General features: G+C 34.7%; 1 protein-coding gene across 1 annotated transcript; it reads left to right on the plus strand.

Moving 5' to 3' along the window:
* The first annotated feature begins 6,667 nt into the window (after positions 1–6,667).
* Positions 6,668–19,906, plus strand: LOC107762745 (lysM domain receptor-like kinase 3). Its single transcript, XM_075238478.1, has 12 exons — positions 6,668–7,331; positions 7,854–7,887; positions 7,994–7,998; positions 8,093–8,251; positions 8,647–8,786; positions 9,271–9,360; positions 10,116–10,203; positions 10,331–10,482; positions 10,563–10,654; positions 18,560–18,695; positions 18,854–18,952; positions 19,038–19,906. The coding sequence occupies exons 1-12, from the start codon at positions 6,671–6,673 to the stop codon at positions 19,143–19,145; spliced, it is 1,764 nt and encodes a 587-aa protein (XP_075094579.1). The 5' UTR covers positions 6,668–6,670; the 3' UTR covers positions 19,146–19,906.
* Positions 19,907–20,024: the final 118 nt, after the last annotated feature.

The raw sequence follows: 20,024 nt of genomic DNA on the forward strand, positions 1-20,024 counted from the left end.
AGCTAACTTTACTACTTGATAGTTATTGCTAAAAATGAAGCATGAACTTGTTCAAGACTTATATCTCCTTGCCTCTTAACCTTGAGCCTAACCTTGAAGTGTCTCTGCTTGTGTTTGTCCAACTATTTTACTGAGTTATCACTATAGTCTTTTACTTTATTTTAGACATCATTATTCTTGAACCAATCATGCTCATCTAAACTTCATGCCTTTCCCTTCACTGATGATTCTGCTGAGATTTCATCTTGTTGCCCTGCACCTTATTTGCCTTATGGTTGAGTTCATTATTTGGTAATCTTAACTAATGTACACTTGAGAGTTCAATAAGTCCATATCGCCTGACTAAGTTGAAAGAATTCAAGTGTTTAATTGCTTCTCTTCTGTGTATCTGTATTCACTGACTCTGAGGGTAATTTCTGGGCTGTCACTATGACTTTCCTATGGTCATGCTCAACTGTTGTATGCATAGGAAAACTACTTTATTTGCATCAAGCTATTTTTTTCTCATGAATCTTTGTTGCATATATATTCTATAAGGTTAAACTATTTTCCTCTTCTTAGTGTAAGTCATGATCTTGTTTGGATAAAGTCAACTAGTAATTATTGCACAACTGAGTTTGTTTATTCCATAGTCAGTTGAGATCTTCATATACATGTGTAATTCCAAAACTGGTACAATACATCCCTGTCCTTAATCTCTTTGAGCCACTGTTGAGTTTTTGTGAAGTTTGCATGCATCTATCATTGACTTAGCCTCCATAAAAATAGGATTTTGACATATTGCTATAACCACTTGATAGTTTTAGGAACTGAAGCATGACCATTTCATACCTATATGCTAGACTAGATTTATTTTTGAGTTTGAATTGGTTTTGATGCAATGTTTTCCATCTCCTTTCTTTACCAACATGTTGATCTGATTCTGTAATTGGTTCTCTAATGTGCAAAGTTCCCCTGCTTATATGAGATCAATATCTCATTCACCTTGTCTATGTACAGTTGACTGAATGTTACTAGTATCCATGCTTAACTTTTTAACACCATGCTCTGTCTTGAACCATGCTCAGTCCTTCTTCTTACTGTTAATCTAAAACTTAATCTGACTTTCTAAACTTGAGAAGTCCATTTTTTGATATTGATTGAACATGATAACTTGCTAACACTGTTAGAAGCATGATCTTGTTGAGACCTTAGGGATCCCATGTTTAAATCTATGAGTTTGTAATCATGATGAGGGTTCAGTCCCATAACTTTGATAATCTCTCTGTAACAAGTGCTGACTATGACTGTTGGTTTGAATCTACCCTGATGACTTTAAATTGCCAAGTGATGATTGTTAAAACCTGTTTGAATATGTTGTGCCTTAGTGATTCATTCCTTCAATTGTGTGATTATGAAACCTCTTTGTATCTATGTATATTCTGAACTTAGCACCTTTCCTTTTAGGTTTCCTTGATATGAAGTCCTCTAGTCAGTATTACAGTAATAGGTATTCTCCTGTGTTATTAAGAGGAAAGTATATATTTTGTGGTAAGTAATACTTTAGTACGTAGTTTGCATTGGAAGGGCCTCATTAGAACTTAAACCCGTAAGAAAAATATGTCGTTAGTGATTAAGGGCATTTGGGAGCGGAGTTCGACTCTCGGTTAGGTTACCCTTTCCGGCACAAGCATTGCCCTAGGTCTTGAGTCCCTTGGGAACTTTAAAGTGTCAGGGGATCCAAAGGGAGTATTGACCTCGAGTGGGGTTCCCTTCTTAGCTCTTAATTCATTGACACATTCGGTTCTTTAAGGGTTTAGTATTTAATGACAACAAAAGGTTTTCAATATAGTTATTTGCGAAGTAAAGCTACCACATTAATATGTAATTTACTCTACCATATTAATCTTATTCCTGCTTCAATTATCTGTTTATGTATTTGTTATGCATATCAAAATATATTATGTAGTTAGAATATGTTAAATGTATTGGATATATATCTAATGACCTTCTTATTTTTCACATGTACATCCGTTTGGGCCTCTGAATTCTTGATGAACTCAGGTCAATTCCAGCTATATTGCATCTCATTGAGGAGTTCAAAGTCAGCTTGTATCTGCATCTCTTCACCGCTAGGCCTACCTTCTTAAGGCCCAATCACAGAGTCCAGTCCTCTTTCCCTCAACTCCTTTATCATTATTATTGCCTCGTTAATTTAGTTTGTTGCTTCTACTAGTTTAATGTTAGTTGTATTTGTTATGTCTTTATTGTTATTTTATCTCTTATGTATACAACACTCATATATTAGAACACGTGCTATTTTTCCTTTTATGCTTTAGTATCATATGAACTTAGGCAAGCCTTAAATGATATAGGATTAAAAGGAAAAATTAGCTAATAGTAGATCCTTAGTTCGCTAGTTATAATCTGCTCGCTTATTATTATGTTTTGTGCTCAACCTTCTTTCCTTCAAAGATTTTGAAATCCTGAACTTAGTGAACAACAACTTTATTTCAAAAAGGAAAAATCAGATTTCAACTTCATTTTTCAAAAAGGAAAATCAGAACTTCAAAGAATTGGTGCCTAACACTTTCCCCTTAGAATTTTTACTTTACTCTTAATGAGATGATTTATGGCTACACAAATATTTAACAATTATTTTAGACCAATTTTTTTTAAAGTGCTTAGTTCTTACCAGTATTTTAAAAGGCGAAAGGCCAGGGGCGGCTCGACATAATATGGGGTCTAAGACGAAAATAAAAAGTGAGGCCTTAAATATTTTAATTACTTTTTTTACTCTTATAATTTATCAAAATCTAAAGAATTTATAATCAGTTTTAATTATTGCGAATATTTAACCAATTTGTTTAATCTTTCTTGTGTTATCATGTTGAACTTAACACTTTTAATTCTAAATATAAGTTGAAACAAATAATATTGTAGTAACTACTATATTTCAAGAGTCATTCAATGTTGAGGACGAATGTTAATAATTACTTATAAAAGTAGCTTGAAAATGTCTACAAAGACACTCAAAGAATAAGAAAATTTATTTTAAACTAACATTGTAAGAAGATCGATTTAAGTTGGGACGAATTAAAGACATGAAACAACTAGTAACTACAATTTAAGATGTGTAAAACTTTTAGCTATAACTATTTTAACCATGAAGTATTATATATATATATATATATATATATATATATATATATATATATATATATTATTTATGGATATTACACGCTATACCTCCATATATTCCAAAACATATCACGATATTCTACTTTGGAATACAATCCAAACCTAACTTACCATAATATTCTAATTTAGAATACAATATTCTAACTAAACGGGCCATAATATTTTAATTTGGAATATAATATTCAAACTAATGATACCACAATATTTCAATTGAAAATCCAAACATAGCTTACCATAATATTCTAATGAAGAATACAATATCCAAACTAAACATACCATAATATTCTAATAAAATATACTACAGTATTCTAATTTGGGATACAATATTCAAACCAAATATATTACAATATAGCTTACCATAATATTCTAATGAAGAATACAATATCCAAACTAAACATAGCACAATATTCTAATAAAACATACTGCAGTATTCTAATTTGGAATACAATATTCAAACCAAATATATTACAATATAGCTTACCATAATATTCTAATGAAGAATACAATATCCAAACTAAACATACCATAATATTCTAATAAAACATACTACAATATTCTAATTTGGAATACAATATTCAAATCAAATATATTACAATATTTTAATTTGGAATACAATATCCGAAGTTCCGAACCAAACATACTACAACATTTTAATTTGAAATATAGTATCCAAAGAAAATATGCCATATTTTTTCTAAACATGCTACAGTATTCTAATTTGAAATAGAATTCCAAATTAAATATATCACAATATTCTAATTTGGAATATACAGTAATATATTTTAGAATAAAGTAGGTATACATGATAAAATAATTTTATAAAGTAGGTATATAGAGTAAAATAAATATTTTAATTGTATATGGTGTTAATTAATATTTTCAATGGGCATACCACGTAGATTCCCCTAATATTTATAGATTTTAGGGCCCTAAGTATTGTGGGGGCCTAAGGCCATTGTCTTATTGGCCTTAGACTCCAGCCGGCCCAGACGAAGGCGTGAGGTGGGGCGTTTAACTTAATACGAAGCGAGGCGTAAGCCCCGAGACATGGGGCATAAGTCCTATGGATCTTTTACTATTTTATTAATTTTATATATATATATATATATATATATATATATATATATATATAATACATAGAAAATATAATAAATTAAAGTTTAAGAAAATTTTAAAAAATAAAATCTCAAAAAATAAAATATCTAGCATTTTTTATAAATATAAATAATACAGTAGTGTTAAAGTTACTACAAGCTAAATTTCAACTATAATATTTTATCTTTCAAACAATTAAAATATCACAATATTTTAAAAAATATTATCAAATTACACGGTTTGCTTCTCTAAATGTTACTAATCAATAAACTCATCAATGATGTAATTTAAAATATTACTCCTCGTGAGTAAATAAAATTGCTTTCAAATAAAAAATAATAATTTTTTGATAATTTTAACAGACATAGAACTAAAATATGGATACCTATAGTAAGTGAAGATATAAATTTTGGCCATTCAAATGATATTCACTCTCCAACGTTCTTAATTAATAAATATGCAATATTATGACTCGTTATTTCGAGGTATTCTCAATCTTTATATTTCTATGATAGAATAAAACTGTAATAGATCATTAGTTATAAAAATTTGAGTGTCAACAAAGCTAACTAGGGATTTGATGCACGATTTGCGGTAGGAGCTATTAGGCAAGCCCCTAGCGTAGAATGTTTGGCGTGCATCGGGCATACAATCGAGTACTTGGGACATAAGTCTCACCGAATTAAGCCCTACACTTGAGCCTCGTGACGTTTTGATAGTGCCCCGCCTCCGACCGAGCCTCGAAGCGAGTCCCAAAAAAGCTTTTTAAAACACCGGTTCTTACCAATGACACTCCACTTTCCAAAAGTTTATGGGCCTCTTTTTCATTGATAATGACATTGTTCTAGTTTTCCGACTAGAACACGATCATATGATATACGGTCTTATCTGAAAGTACAGTTGATTCATTAAAGAGCTTTTATTACTCTTTCAGTGGGATAAATTACAGTTATAATCTCTTTCCATTTTTATTTTATTTTTTTAAATTATAATCTGATCGGAAATAAGGCCTGTGGGCCAAATTATTTGGGCCTGTCATAGGTTGGACCTTCGTATATGTAGTTTAGGCCCGAAGCTTTCCGAGGCGAGATGTCGGTCCATTAATCGCTGTACGAGTAGGAAAAATAATACTGTATAATCACTCTCAAAATAATAGTCGAAAAAGTGTATATTTTATATATTTATATATATATATATATATATATATATATATATATATATATATATATATACTTTTAGTATGTTATATACAAAAATTATATAAATTTTATACATTTTTTTGGCTACCAAATGTAAATACTTTCTAGCACGGGCTAAAAGTGATAATACCCCAAAACTGAATTAAATTTGAATTCTATGTTTAATGAAACAGCTTTTATGAAATTGCCGAAGAAAATTTAATCACTGTATTTGATGCTATCACTTATAAGCAAAAAAAACCTATTCGGATTTGGGAATATGCAGACCATACTTAAATTATAATAACTAATTGAAAACCTAAGACTCGTTTAATTCAGTCCACAAAGTTGCTAATATCTGTTACTTTGGTTCATATGGAGCACCCCCATCACCTTGTATATAAACAAGAGAGACCAATTATAAATATCTAGACCCTGCTTATTATTTGAATTTGAAGTAAAATTAATATTTTCTGTTGACACGTTTGCTAACTTTCATTTCCAAGTCTCGTGGTTATCTCTTGTACATTTTCTTAGGCGTGTCTGTCATTTGTCAACACATTTTTGGCGAAAATGATGTAAGCAACGCCTCATCGTAGAATTTCACACGACAATCAAAGATAAATTAATGCATAGGTTCAGCTACTGGCTTTTAAGGAAAGTCAATGCATATGCTAAAACATCATATCTATTAGAAAATGTCTAACATATCTCCACTTCAAATGCTTTTAAATTAATCAATATTTCTAGATATTGAAAACTTCAAACTTAGAATTCTTTTTTATATCAATTCAATTAACATCCAGCAATACTGTCTATTGATGTACAAGGGTTTCAATATTATGAACTTTCGACGTATTTTTTACGGGGTAAATTTAAGGTAGTTGACGTAACTGGTAAAGTTGCTGTCATAAAACAGGGTCTTGCAGGGTAAGACTGCGTACAATAGATCTTGTGGTCCGGCCCTTTTCTGGATCCCGTATATAGCGGGAGCTTAGTACACCGGGCTGCTTTTTGCGAAGGAGAGCAATGTGTGCACTAATTATAGAATTGTTTAATTCTTGGCGCTAGAATTTGCCGTTTGTCACTGTTTGACTTTCAAGTTTCAACCGTGGAAGCAATGTCCACTTTCCTGTAAACTTCCTATCGTTGGTCGTTCTTCCTCCTTTTATTTAGCCTAATAATTATGGACTGATCGACTAGTGTTATTTCCAGGAATGTATCTTTTCCAAAGGATAAGGATAATCCTAATTGTGATATATTACTTTTTTTCAGTTCATTATTATGTAGTAGTAGCTGATTCAAGGTGCAGAGAGGGCTGTGCATTAGCTTTCGCTTCATACTCTCTTCATCGTGGTTATTATGACGAATTTGTGTCCGACGTATCCCGCCGGTTATTCCCGAACGTTTCTATCCCTGAAATCCTTAGCTACAACCCTAGTTTCGTAATCCCGCTTACTCAGGCTGAAGCCAACATCACGATTAAGATTAAAGTACCCTTCCGTTGTGACTGCCTTAATGGCGACGACTACTTGGGACACGTTTTTCCATACAATCTCCGCTCTGGGGATACTTATGGTAGCGTAGCGGCGGAGTATTCCGGTTTGATTACTGAGGAGTGGTTGATGAGGTTTAACAGTTATCCGTATAATAATATTCCGGTTAATAATGTAACGTTGAACGTGACAGTGAATTGCTCGTGTGGGAATAAAGATGTATCCCATGATTATGGGTTGTTCATCACATATCCAATCAGGCCAGGGGAAACTCTGGAGTCGATCGCGTTGGCGACCAATACAAGCTCTGAATTGATCCAGATGTACAATCCAGCGGTGAATTTCAGTGCTGGCACTGGGCTGCTCTACATTCCAGGCAGAGGTGAGTTCGAACATGATAAAAACAACACAAAAGCAGGTTTTTATGCCGACTATTTGGATCATCTATATTTGTTCCACTCTGTTTAGGCACAATTTTGCTCCAATAATTTGCTTTTAATACTGTGAATTAAGGGTTCTGGAAAACTAATTAGATTCTCTAAAGCTCATGTAGTGACATATAGGGTGTGTCTGGCACGAAAGAAAATGTTTTTCAAGAAAAATGTTTCTATGAAAAATAAGTGATTTTCTTACTTATTTTCTGGTGGGGGCGTGGTGAGGGGGTGGGGTGGAGAGGAATGAGGACGAGATGTGGTGTGGGGTGTGGTTCGCAGGGTCGAGATGGGTGCGTGAGGGTTGAGGTGGGGGTGGGGTCGATTGTCGCAACTTTGCATTGTGGATTTTGATCTGACATAGCTTAAGTTCTATACCCGATATTTGTGGTTTGGTAAAATGTTTACTTCTGCTGTCATACTTTTTTCAATTGGTGGATAATATTCTGGCCATGGTTCCTTGTTTTATGCAGATAAACTTGGGAACTATCCACCTATGCCAACCAGGTATCTTTTTCAGACTTGAGGTGGTTATAAATTGAACATCATATCTTGACTCATACTTGCATATTATTAGCATATTTGGTCATCCATGTTTCCCCTGACTTTGCAGCAAAGGTGACTGCCCTCTTCTTTCACCCAAATCTAGTCAGTGATGGAATTAATCATGCTACCCAAGCTTATTGATTATTCTGTACGAGTGTATGATCAGGTTCATCAGGTAAATCTATTGCTGGAATGGCAGTAGCATCACTAGCTGGAGTTACATTACTCATAGGCATCATTTACGTGGGAATTTATAGAAAGAAGGAACAAAAGGTTGAACCACACATCTCAGCATCTGCTGATGAATCACATCCATCTGGTCAGGGTAATTCTCTAAATTAACAAAAACATCTTCGCAACATAAATGCTTCCAAAGGTTCTTTCATTCATTATCAAGCTTTGAATTGATAGCTGGTGTCTTGCTTTCTCTAGTGTGTGCCTATGGTTTTTCACATGAATCAATAAATCAGTAGTGAATTGGAAGTGTTAATTTTATGATTAGTGCTTCACCTTTGATAGTGTGATAATTTTATTGCTCTAAGCAAAACACTGCATGAACATCTTGGGTTATTATTCCCTATGAACAAATTGTCTAATTCAAGCAGCCTAGAAACCCAAGATTTTACCTGATAGTTCGCTTCACAAGTTTGATATAAACATTTCTTCTGAGTAAGGCCTGAGGGGACTAAGGCAGTGACCTTTCTGATGGTGCCTTGGCAGGCCTTTTGGGCATAGCTGTGGATAAATCTGTTGAGTTCTCATACAAAGAACTTGCTGAGTCGACTAATGGCTTTAGCATCTCTAATAAGATTGGCGAAGGTGGCTTTGGAGCTATTTATTATGCTGAGCTGAGAGGCAAGGTCTGCAATTCAAATTTTTTTTTCTTCCAATAACTGTAAAAATATGTCTGCCTGTCTACTCTGGAAGTTGAAATATTTCTATCCCGTACATATTTGTTCCTAGCTATTTGGCATAAATAAAAGGGGTAAAGTCTTGGAACACCTGTCTTTATTTTTATCGTGTTAGCTAAAACTTATTTGTGTTTGTTCATTTCAATTTCAATAAGATGGACTTTACTGAGGCTAGAACGGATCCTCGCTTTCAATTTTCTTTCTCGTTCCACGTCTTTTAGAAGACTTCTATTATAAATTCAATAAGTAGTTATCTAGTTAGAAGTGTTAAGGGATTTCTAATTACATAAACTGATAAAACTTACTACTTACAAATGGCACTGTGCTTAAAACTGTAACTTGAAAGTGGCAATTCACCATTCAATGGGGCTTTTCTACATTAGTTTTTTATACTGTAAGTCTCTGCTAACATATATTGAAAATTTTGATACAGATAACAGCAATAAAGCAAATGAAAAGGCAAGCAAAAACCGAATTTCTTGCTGAACTGCAAATTTTGACGCGCGTTCATCACCTGAACCTGGTATTATAAATATCTTCTCTGTCAATTATGATTTCCTTTTTCTTTTCTTTTTTCGAGATAAGGTAAAGATGTCCTTTAGAATCAGTTCTATTTCTTTTGATGAGCACAAGTATAATCCAAATCGGATTAAATGTAAAATCTTGTAAGTTTAGCCTCTCACATATATTTTCTCATTATTTCACAAATGATACAGCATCTTAATATCATTGCATTCATGTTTGATTTTTGAAATAAAAAGCTAGCTTATAATCCACTTCATTAACATTTATGGATGGCACTTCACATGTTCCCATGTCAGTGCCACAAATAAATAACTAACAGAGAGTCTTTGCTTATTCAGTTGATCGGTTTGAAGGGATAGGGAGAAAGTTTAAGGAAAGAAGAGAAAGAGCCTTTTTTTTTTTATACTTAAAATGTGTTGTACTTATTTTCCCTCATCTTCCCGTTCCTTTCAATTTTAACCATTCTAACCCACGGTATAAATGAACTCTTAAAAATGCTAGTTTGTCATATGACAGAATAAATAGAACTCTTGTAAGAGATGATTCATGATTTACTATTATGATTTATGTGTTTCTGTAAGTAGTGTGCAGACCTAAGAAATTTTGAGGGATTGGCTACATTTGTACTTGAAGTTTGAAGTCTTGAATTTATGTATATCGTTTACTGATCTGGAAGGGAAGTTTAATGTTGTATTATGATTTATTAGTTTGCTTGTTTGATCTTTTCTTTTCTGTGTCACTGAATGCATGCAGGTGTGCTTGATAGGATATTGTGTTGAAAGGTATCTCTTTCTTGTATATGAGTACATTGACAATGGTAATCTAAGTCAACATTTACATGGTATGAGAACTTTATGAGCTATAGTGATGTGATGGAATAGTTAATTATTTATATTTTTCTTCTTATTTGTATTGCAGATGTTCATACGCTTAAGCATTTGTTAATTACTTGATAAATCTATTTCCAGGGAGGGACACACTGCCATGGTCAACGAGGGTGCAAATTGCACTAGACTCAGCCAGGGGTCTTGAATATATACATGAACACACTGTCCCCGTTTACATTCATCGTGATATTAAATCAGCAAATATTCTGATAAACAAAAACTTCCATGCAAAGGTCTTATTAAGGCCCCTAATCTTTGTTTTTTGACAAATTCAAACAACTGCTCTCCTTATTGGTAAATCACATACTCACAGGTTGGAGATTTTGGCTTGACGAAACTTGTTGAAAATGGAAATTCAACTTTGCCTACACGTTTTATGGGTACATTTGGGTACATGGCACCAGAGTAAGTTTTTTCAGTGTACAAAATGTGTCTTAACACAGAAATAGCTGCTGCTGACCTGACTTAATTAATAACTGGTGAGGTTTTTTATTTTTAAGATTAAATAGTCTTAAAATGAGGGTGAATGGAAAATGGAAGGAAAATGAAATTTTTGAGTAAAATTTTAAGTTTCCCCCTCTTGACAATGAGACATTGTCCCGTATTGGAAGAGGAAAAGATTTTTGGTGGGTATATATATAATTGCTCTTCTTGTAGCTCTTAAAGAGTTAAGAAGAAAGCAAGTCTCGCGCCGTCGTCGTCGTCGCTCGCTCGGTTCGGCTACGGCTACGGCTACGGCTACGGCTTCGGCTTCGGCTTCGGCTTCGGCTTCGGTCAAATGATTATCCGCATTGATTGATTAATTTTTTGGACCAAATTTATTTGTTAATAGTAAATATTAACGTAAGATTATCCGCATTGTGATTTGCTACCGAACTTTGTGTTCGCTGAAACGCTGGGGTTTGAAGTACCGCTATACCAGTGTGTGATTCGTTCTATCCTAGGAGGAAATAATCTATTACCTTGGGTACTAGGAGGGGATTAAATTCCTTAAGGAAACACTGTGAATTCAGTGGGCTCGAATTAATTACTGTTTCATTACGATAACTTATATTTTGCAGAATTATTATTTACAAATACAGCAATATTGGCGGGACTAACAATCTTAAGGAATTTAATATTTATTTCTGTATTTGTGTTATTCTTATTATTCTGCAAACTAAAACCTTTGTGGTTTTATGTACTCCCGTTTTGGAGAGTAAAGCCTTCGTGGCATTTTGTTGGAGATTAAAATCTACGTGATTTTTACTCCAGTTTGAAAACGTGTATTAAACGTTTGTTTGTGTCATTTTTTTTTCCAGAAAAAATGACGACTGAAAGCGAAACCAAGCTGTTCCGATGGTGACTGCCAACGCATCGACAAGCCGAACACCGGCGTTGGCACCGGCAGAAAAACCCGGAAAATTTTCCGGGATTGATTTCAAGCGCTGGCAGCAGAAGATGTTCTTCTACTTAACTACGTTATGTCTACAGAAGTTCATCAAGGAAGATGTTCCTGATCTGCCAGATAAAACTCCAGAGAATGAACGCTTTATCGTGATTGAAGCGTGGAAACATTCTGATTTTTTTATGCAAGAATTATATTCTTAGCGGACTGGATGATAATCTGTATAATGTATACAGTGGCGTGGAGACGTCAAAAGAATTGTGGAATGCGCTTGAAAAGAAATATAAAAATGAAGATGCCGGGATGAAGAAATTCGTTGCCGCAAAATTTTTGGACTACAAAATGGTAGATAGCAAGTCTGTTATTACCCAAGTTCAGGAATTGCAAGTGATTATTCATGATCTACTTGCTGAAGGTCTTGTTATTAATGAAGCATTCCAAGTAGCAGCAATGATTGAGAAGTTGCCTCCGTTATGGAAGGACTTCAAAAATTATTTGAAACACAAACGAAAGGAAATGTCCCTTGAAGATCTCATTGTTCGGTTGAGAATCGAAGAGGACAATAAAGCTGCTGAAAGGAGAAGCCATGGAAATTCAACAATAATAGGAGCAAATATTGTTGAAGATAACAAAAAGAGGAAGAAGGCTTCTGGTCCGAAATACAACCCAAGCAAGAAGCGGTTCAGTGGAAACTGCTACAACTGTGAAAAAATCGGACACAAATCTACGGAGTGTCGTACTCCGAAGAAAGACAAGAAAAGGGGTCAAGCAAACATGGTAGTAAACCATGATGATGTTGATAACTTGTGTGCCATGCTTTCTGAATGTAACTTGGTGGGAAATCCTAAACTGTGGTGGTTTGATTCAGGAGCCACTCGCCATGTTTGTGCAGTTAGAGAAGCTTTTGCTACATATGCTCCTGCTGGACCCGGAGAGACAGTTTATATGGAAAATGCTTCAACAGCAAAAGTTGAAGGATATGGGAAGATATTTCTGAAAATGACTTCTGGTAAAGTCATGACTTTGAACAATGTCCTTCATGTTCCCGAAATGAGAAAGAATTTAGTCTCTACTGGACTTCTTGTTAAGCACGGTTTTAAGTGCGTTTTTGTGTCCAACAAGGTTGTCATAAGTAAGAATAAAATATTTGTAGGAAAAGGTTACCTCACCGAGGGCCTTTTCAATCTAAATATAATGGTTGTGGAAAACAATAATAATATTTCAGCTTCTTCTTACTTACTTGAGTCAAATGATTTATGGCATGTACGTTTGGGTCATGTCAATTATAAAACCTTGCGGAAAATGATTAACTTGGAAGTACTGCCTAAGTTTGAATGCGAAAAATCAAAATGTCAAACATGTGTGGAATCTAAGTATGTTAAACATCCTTATAAGTCAATTGAAAGGAATTCAAATCCGTTAGACTTAATTTACACAGATATTTGTGACATGAAGTCAATACCATCTCGCGGTGGAAAGAAGTATTTCATAACTTTTATTGACGATGGTACTCGATATTGCTATGTTTACTTACGTAATAGTAAAGATGAAGCAATAGACGCATTCAGGCAATACAAAAATGAAGTTGAAACGCAACTTAACAAGAAAGTAAAAATGATAAGAAGTGATAGGGGTGGTGAATATGAATCTCTTTTTGAAGAAATATGTTTAGAATATGGAATTATTCATCAAACAACAGCCCCTTACACGCCCCAATCTAATGGGATTGCGGAAAGAAAGAATCGCACATTAAAGGAGATGATGAACGCGTTGTTGATAAGTTCTGGTTTGCCACAGAACTTGTGGGGGAAGCCATTCTTACGGCTAATCGAATATTAAATCGAGTGCCCCATAGCAAAACACAATCCATTCCATATGAAAAATGGAAAGGAAGGAAGCTCAACTTGAATTATTTTAAAGTGTGGGGGTGTTTGGCAAAAGTGCAAGTTCCTAAACCCAAAAGGGTAAAGATAGGACCGAAAACTGTTGATTTTGTTTTCATAGGATATGCGACAAATAATAAAGCATATCGATTTCTGGTTCATAAATCAGAAAATTCCGACATTCATAATAATACGGTTATAGAATCAGATAATGCTGAGTTCTTTGAAAATATATATCCGTATAAAAAGGAATGTGAGTCGTTTGGTGAAGGATCTAAACGACCTCGGGAAGAAACAAAAGAAAGTACATGTAATCAGGAGGATCCAAGACGTAGTAAACGTCAAAGAACGTCTACTTCATTTGGACCAGATTTTGTGACTTTCTTATTGGAGAATGAGCCTCAAACATTTAAAGAAGCTATGACTTCTTCGGAATCATTGTTTTGGAAAGAGGCAGTCAACAGTGAAATAGAATCCATATTGAACAACCATACATGGGAATTGGTTGATCTTACTCTTGGAAATATACTTTTGGGTTCTAAATGGATTTTTAAGAGAAAAATCAAAGATGATGGCACTATTGATAAATTCAAGGAAAGGCTCGTAGTCAAAGGGTATAGACAACGAGAAGGTCTAGACTACTTTGATACATACTCTCCAGTTACAAGAATTACGTCCATACGGATGTTAGTAGCATTAGCTGCAGTGTATGGTCTTGAAATTCATCAAATGGATGTTAAGACGGCCTTCTTAAATGGAGAGTTGGAGGAAGAAATTTACATGGAACAGCCTGAAGGGTTTGTGGTTCCAGGTAAAGAAAAGAAAGTATGTAGACTTGTTAAGTCTCTTTACGGACTAAAACAAGCACCCAAACAATGGCATGTAAAATTTGACCAAACAATATTGTCAAATGGTTTTAAGATAAATGAATTTGATAAATGTGTGTACATTAAAAATATTTCAAATCACATAGTCATTGTTTGCCTATATGTGGATGATATGCTGATAATGAGTAATGACATTGCCAACATAAATGCTACTAAGCGTATGCTCAATAGCAAGTTTGATATGAAAGACTTGGGAGTTGCTGATTTAATTCTGGGAATTAAGATCCATAAGACTCCTCAAGGTCTGGCATTGTCATAATCTCATTATATTAAGACAGTACTTGAAAAAATCAAGCACTTGGGCTTTAAAGTTGCAAAGACTCCAATTGACGTGAATCTTGCATTAGCAAAGAATAAAGGCCAAAGCATATCACAATTGGATTATGCTCGTGTGTTGGGATGCTTAATGTATATCATGAATTGTACACGACTAGATATAGCTTGTGCTATAAGTAAACTGAGTCGATATACGAGCAATCCAGGCCAGTCTCATTGGATGGCAATGAAACGAGTTTTGGGATATTTAAAACATACCCAGAACTTTGACTTGCACTACAGTAGATTCCCTGCAGTGATTGAGGGATACTGTGATGCAAATTGGATCACCGGTTCAACTGATTCTAAGTCCACGAGTGGATATGTATTCACTATTGGTGGAGGAGCGGTATCTTGAAAGTCGTCCAAACAAACATGTATTGCCCGCTCTACAATGGAGGCTGAATTCATAGCCTTAGATAAAGCCGGTGAAGAAGCTGAATGGCTTCGGAATTTCTTGGAAGACATTCCATTTTGGCCCAAACCGTTGGCACCAATATGCATACATTGTGATAGTCAAGCGGCAATTGGAAGGGCTGGGAGCGTTATGTATAACGGTAAATCTCGTCATATACGACGAAGACATAAAACCGTTAGGCAATTACTCTCTAGAGGAATTATCACGATTGACTATGTAAAGTCAAGTGATAATGTGTCGGATCCACTTACAAAAGGCCTAACTAGAGAGGTAGTTGAGAAATCATCAAGGGGAATGGGGCTATGGCCGAGAACAAGTCATTGTGGCGGTAACTCTACCTAGAAGACTGGAGATCCCAAGATCTAGGTTCAAGGAGATCAAACAAAGTCATTAATGACGGTTCAACATTGTCAAATAAAATTTTAGTCCGTTCTCGTGATGAGACAATGTTCAATACCAAGGATAAAGCATTAAGGCTTTTTAATGATTTCTAAATTTGATACGGGGTATATCAAATAGTGTATCTACAGGATGACACGTTTAGGAATCACCTATGTAAGTGTGAAGTGTTAGCCGCTTCAAGGAGAACTTTGTAAGGCCAGTTCTCTACGCACTTATGAAACCACGCGGTGTTCATGGCTGAAACGAACACAACAATGAGAACCAAAGACGGTTAAGGGTTGATTGTGTGACTTATGGTTGTCTAGGTATACACCAAAGATCGACGGTTCAAAGATATCAAATCTACCGATTGACCGAGTATATCCGACATAAGTTTACTACGAAAAGTTCAAAGGGAAACCTACTTATCCAGATGCGATTAATCCTTGCTTGTAAATCACACAGTTTTTCCATGCATACTTCCGTGATATAGCCATTCCCCATTCATGTGGGGGATTGTTGAGGTTTTTGTTTTTAAGATGAAATAGTCTTAAAATGAGGGTGAATGGGAAATGGAAGGAAAATGAAATTTTTGAGTAAAATTTTAAGTTTTCCCCTCTTGACAATGAGACATTGTCCCGTATTGGAAGAGGAAAAGATTTTTGGTGGGTATATATATAATTGCTCTTCTTGTAGCTCTTAAAGTGTTAAGAAGAAAGCAAGCATCGCGCCGTCATCGTCGTCGCTCGCTCGGTTCGGCTACGGCTACGGCTTCGGCTTCGGATTTGGATTTAGATTTAGATTTGGATTTGGATTTGGTCAAATGATCGATTGATTGATTAATTTTTTGGACCAAATTTATTTGTTAATAGTAAATATTAACGTAAGATTATCCGCATTTATAACGGATATTTTTCAATCCATGTATTGACCACCAGCTGCAATAGCAGCCGCCTAATGCTTTTCCCACCATGAATGTGCTTGCTCCACAAACAAGTGCTTGCGTCACAAACAAGCTAATGCTTGCTCCACCATGGAGGGTGGACGATTGTTCTTCTTCAACACTGGCTGCTATATATATGTGCAGCAGCTATTGAAGAAAGACACACACAATACACAAGACACAAAACTGAAATCGCTCAACAGATTTGGCTATACATTGCACTCATTCCTCTCAGCATTTCCATACGATTTTCTGAGTTTCTACTCCTTCGTTCTGCATTGTTTTTAACTTCAAACAAAGCAACTGTAAGTGTGATTTGCTACCGAACTTTGTGTTCGCTGAAACACTGGGGTTTGAAGTACCGCTACACCAGTGTGTGATTCGTTCTATCCTGGGATGAAATAATCCATTACCTTGGGTACTAGGAGGGGATTAAATTCCTTAAGGAAACACTGCGAATTTAGTGGGCTCGAATACTGTTTCATTACGATAACTTATATTTTGCAGAATTATTATTTACAAATACAGCAATATTGGCGGGACTAATAATAACGGGTATGACAATAAATGGTCTTTATGGAAACAAGGTTGGCATTTATGATTGGTGTATTCCAAACAATCTCTTTCTGGAAGTGGTCTAGCTTAAATGTTAGGAAGTTGAATTCCGTCGAGATTTGATTCATATATATGGTATCTTTGATTTGTTAGGGTCATCAAATAAATTTCCAACATATATGAATTCCTTCCTTTAGGTTCTCCTTGCTCCATCCCCGAGTTAAACACAGAAACAGATTTCCACTTTGGCCAAGAGAACAAACTTAGGGTTAATTTCACCCATGGTCATTCAACTTATCATTTATTTCACAAAAGTCATTTATCTATTTTTCATCACTTAAAATTCACTCAACTTTACCTTTGTAACTTGAAAGTTATTCTAGTTCAAAACATATAAAATATCCAATAAAAAATATGACATGGCATTACATTTAATTAAAAAATCTAACAATAATGCCACATAAGCTTAAATAGACCATATCTAAGATAGACTCATTTCTTCCTCAGCCCGATTTCAGGCAGTTTTTTGAATATTAGTTTTAATTTATTTTATATGAAAAATTCTTAACAAATAAATTTTGCGGGATTCTAAAATAGTTTCCCGCATTTTGCGCAAAACAAACCCGACCGAAGTTAGTCGGTTTCGTAAAAAAAAATAAAAAAATTGGAAAACCGACCGACTTCAATCTCACATAACATATAAATGTACCACTAACAAACAAGAACAACAAGCTAATAAGAACTTATTTTCACAAGTTACTATTCCATTAAAGTCAAAATATTGGTAAGAAACACCCGCAATGAAATTGCATAGTAGAAGTTCACTACTAAAAATTCGGCCAAAACCGACTGCGGCCAACCGACCGAGTCGGTCGGTTTTTTTTGGCGCAAAAATGTGGGAAACTATTTTAGAATCCAGTGAAATTTAATTTTTAAGAAACCGACCGAAATCTGTCGGTTTTTCGTATAAAATAAATTAAAACTAATATTCAAAAATTTGCCCAAAATCGGGCGGAGGAAAAAATGGGTCTAACTTAAATATGGTTTATTTAAGCTTATGTGGCATTTTTATTAGATTTTTTAGTTAAATGTAATGTCATGTCATATTTTTTATTGAATATTTTATAAGTTTTGAACTAGAATGACTTTTAAGTTACAAAGGTAAAGTTGAGTGACTTTTAAGTGATAGATAAGTGATTTTTGTGAAATAAATGACAAATTGGATGATCTTCGGTGAAATTAACCCAACAAACTGATGTAGAGGTAGAAGGTAGAGGGCAGACTGGTGCTACTGGAGTTCGAACACAAGATCCCATACAAATTATCAACTTCCTTGATCATATTGCTCTAGAGACATTTTTATGTCAATGGAATTCAATTATATATATTTACAAATTCAAATTTTCAACAATATGATGTACATATATAAGCTGGGAACTTATGCGACGAAGGGGGGTTAGTTGAACCCCCTCAAGTTGGGTATACCCCAACTGATGTATCACAGATAGATGGTAGCAAATAACCATTGCTGAAATATGCAGGTATGGTCGTTCAGGAATTATCTCACCTAAAGTAGATGTCTATGCTTTTGGCGTTGTCCTTTATGAATTGATTTCATCCAAGGAAGCGGTAGTCAAAGAAGATGGTGTAGATGATGCAAGAAGCCTTGTTGCTTTGGTAATTTACTTCTGCATATTTCTTTACAGAATGTTATCGATTGGCACTGAGATGACCTTTTCATGGATTTAATGCTTCTTGCTAGTGTTACTTTGTCTACTTCATGGTATCATAAAATTTTTGCACCAGTTGATAAGCTAATGATGATTGTTCCGTAGTTTGAAGAAGCTCATAATCATCCTAATCCAATTGAAGGCATTTCCAGATTGATAGACCCCAAACTCCGCGATAACTACCCCTTTGATTCAGTCCACAAGGTACAAATCAAATCTTTGTTGCACTATGTACCACTTTTTTTTTTCCTTTGTTTCTTTGAAGAATCAAAACACTTGTTTGCCGCAGATGGCACAGCTTGCTAAAGCTTGTACAGAGAAAGATCATCAAATGCGTCCAACTATGAAATCAGTAGTGGTTGCGCTTATGGCATGTTCATCATCAACAGAGGATTGATAATTTGATGTTCTGGTTTGGTCCTGCAGTGTTTCATGAAGAAGTATTTCTTGAAATCAAGAGCTTAATTTCGACTTCTTTTAAAGATGTTCAGAGAAATATTAAGAAAAAAACTAGTATTTGACTTCTCAGATAGTTATAAGTAATCTTTTTTGGGACAACCGAAGTACAATTACACAATCATTTATGATATTCTAGTTGTACGTCCATATACAAGTTTATCTTAACAATGCTCTCGTCAGAATTGAGGCATTTTCAATTAGTTGATAATGTGGCTAAATGACCAGTGACTAAATAGGTAACACTCGCATTAGCTTCAAGCAATGGCCTCTCAATTCAACACAAAGAGCTTGTTTATATGGGGTGCAACGGCAATGCTTTTAATAGTACTTGTGATATTGTGATCCAACAACAAAGTCAAGAGGTTGACGATAATTTCAAACCACTATCAAATACTAGTTTTTTTCTTAACTATCTGAGAAGTCAAGTTGTAATTTAGCCAATCAAACCACTGAAACTTATCATACATTACATGGACAAATTGGAATTCGGGTGCGATATTTTAGTTAATGCAATGGCATTAGCTGAAAATGGAGTTGAAGTAACAGTTATACTTTATCATACAATTACCCAACAGCATTGTGTAACTACCAAATGCTATAATGCCAATATGCACTAAGATTGACAAAGAATAACTGTCTAAACATACTTTTTTCTGTCAATAATAAGCAACTTCGACCCATTCGACATCAAGCAACTGATTCCCTATCATTCATCATCATGCTTATACATCTGTCAACTTTGCCAAAATATCCCTGATACAAAATAAACATCAAACAACAAAGTCTAGTATTCCAATCAAACCCAGTCAATGAAACA

The sequence above is a fragment of the Nicotiana tabacum genome, chromosome 19 (assembly GCF_000715075.1).
Source record: "Nicotiana tabacum cultivar K326 chromosome 19, ASM71507v2, whole genome shotgun sequence".
NCBI classification, from domain to species: Eukaryota; Viridiplantae; Streptophyta; class Magnoliopsida; order Solanales; family Solanaceae; genus Nicotiana; species Nicotiana tabacum.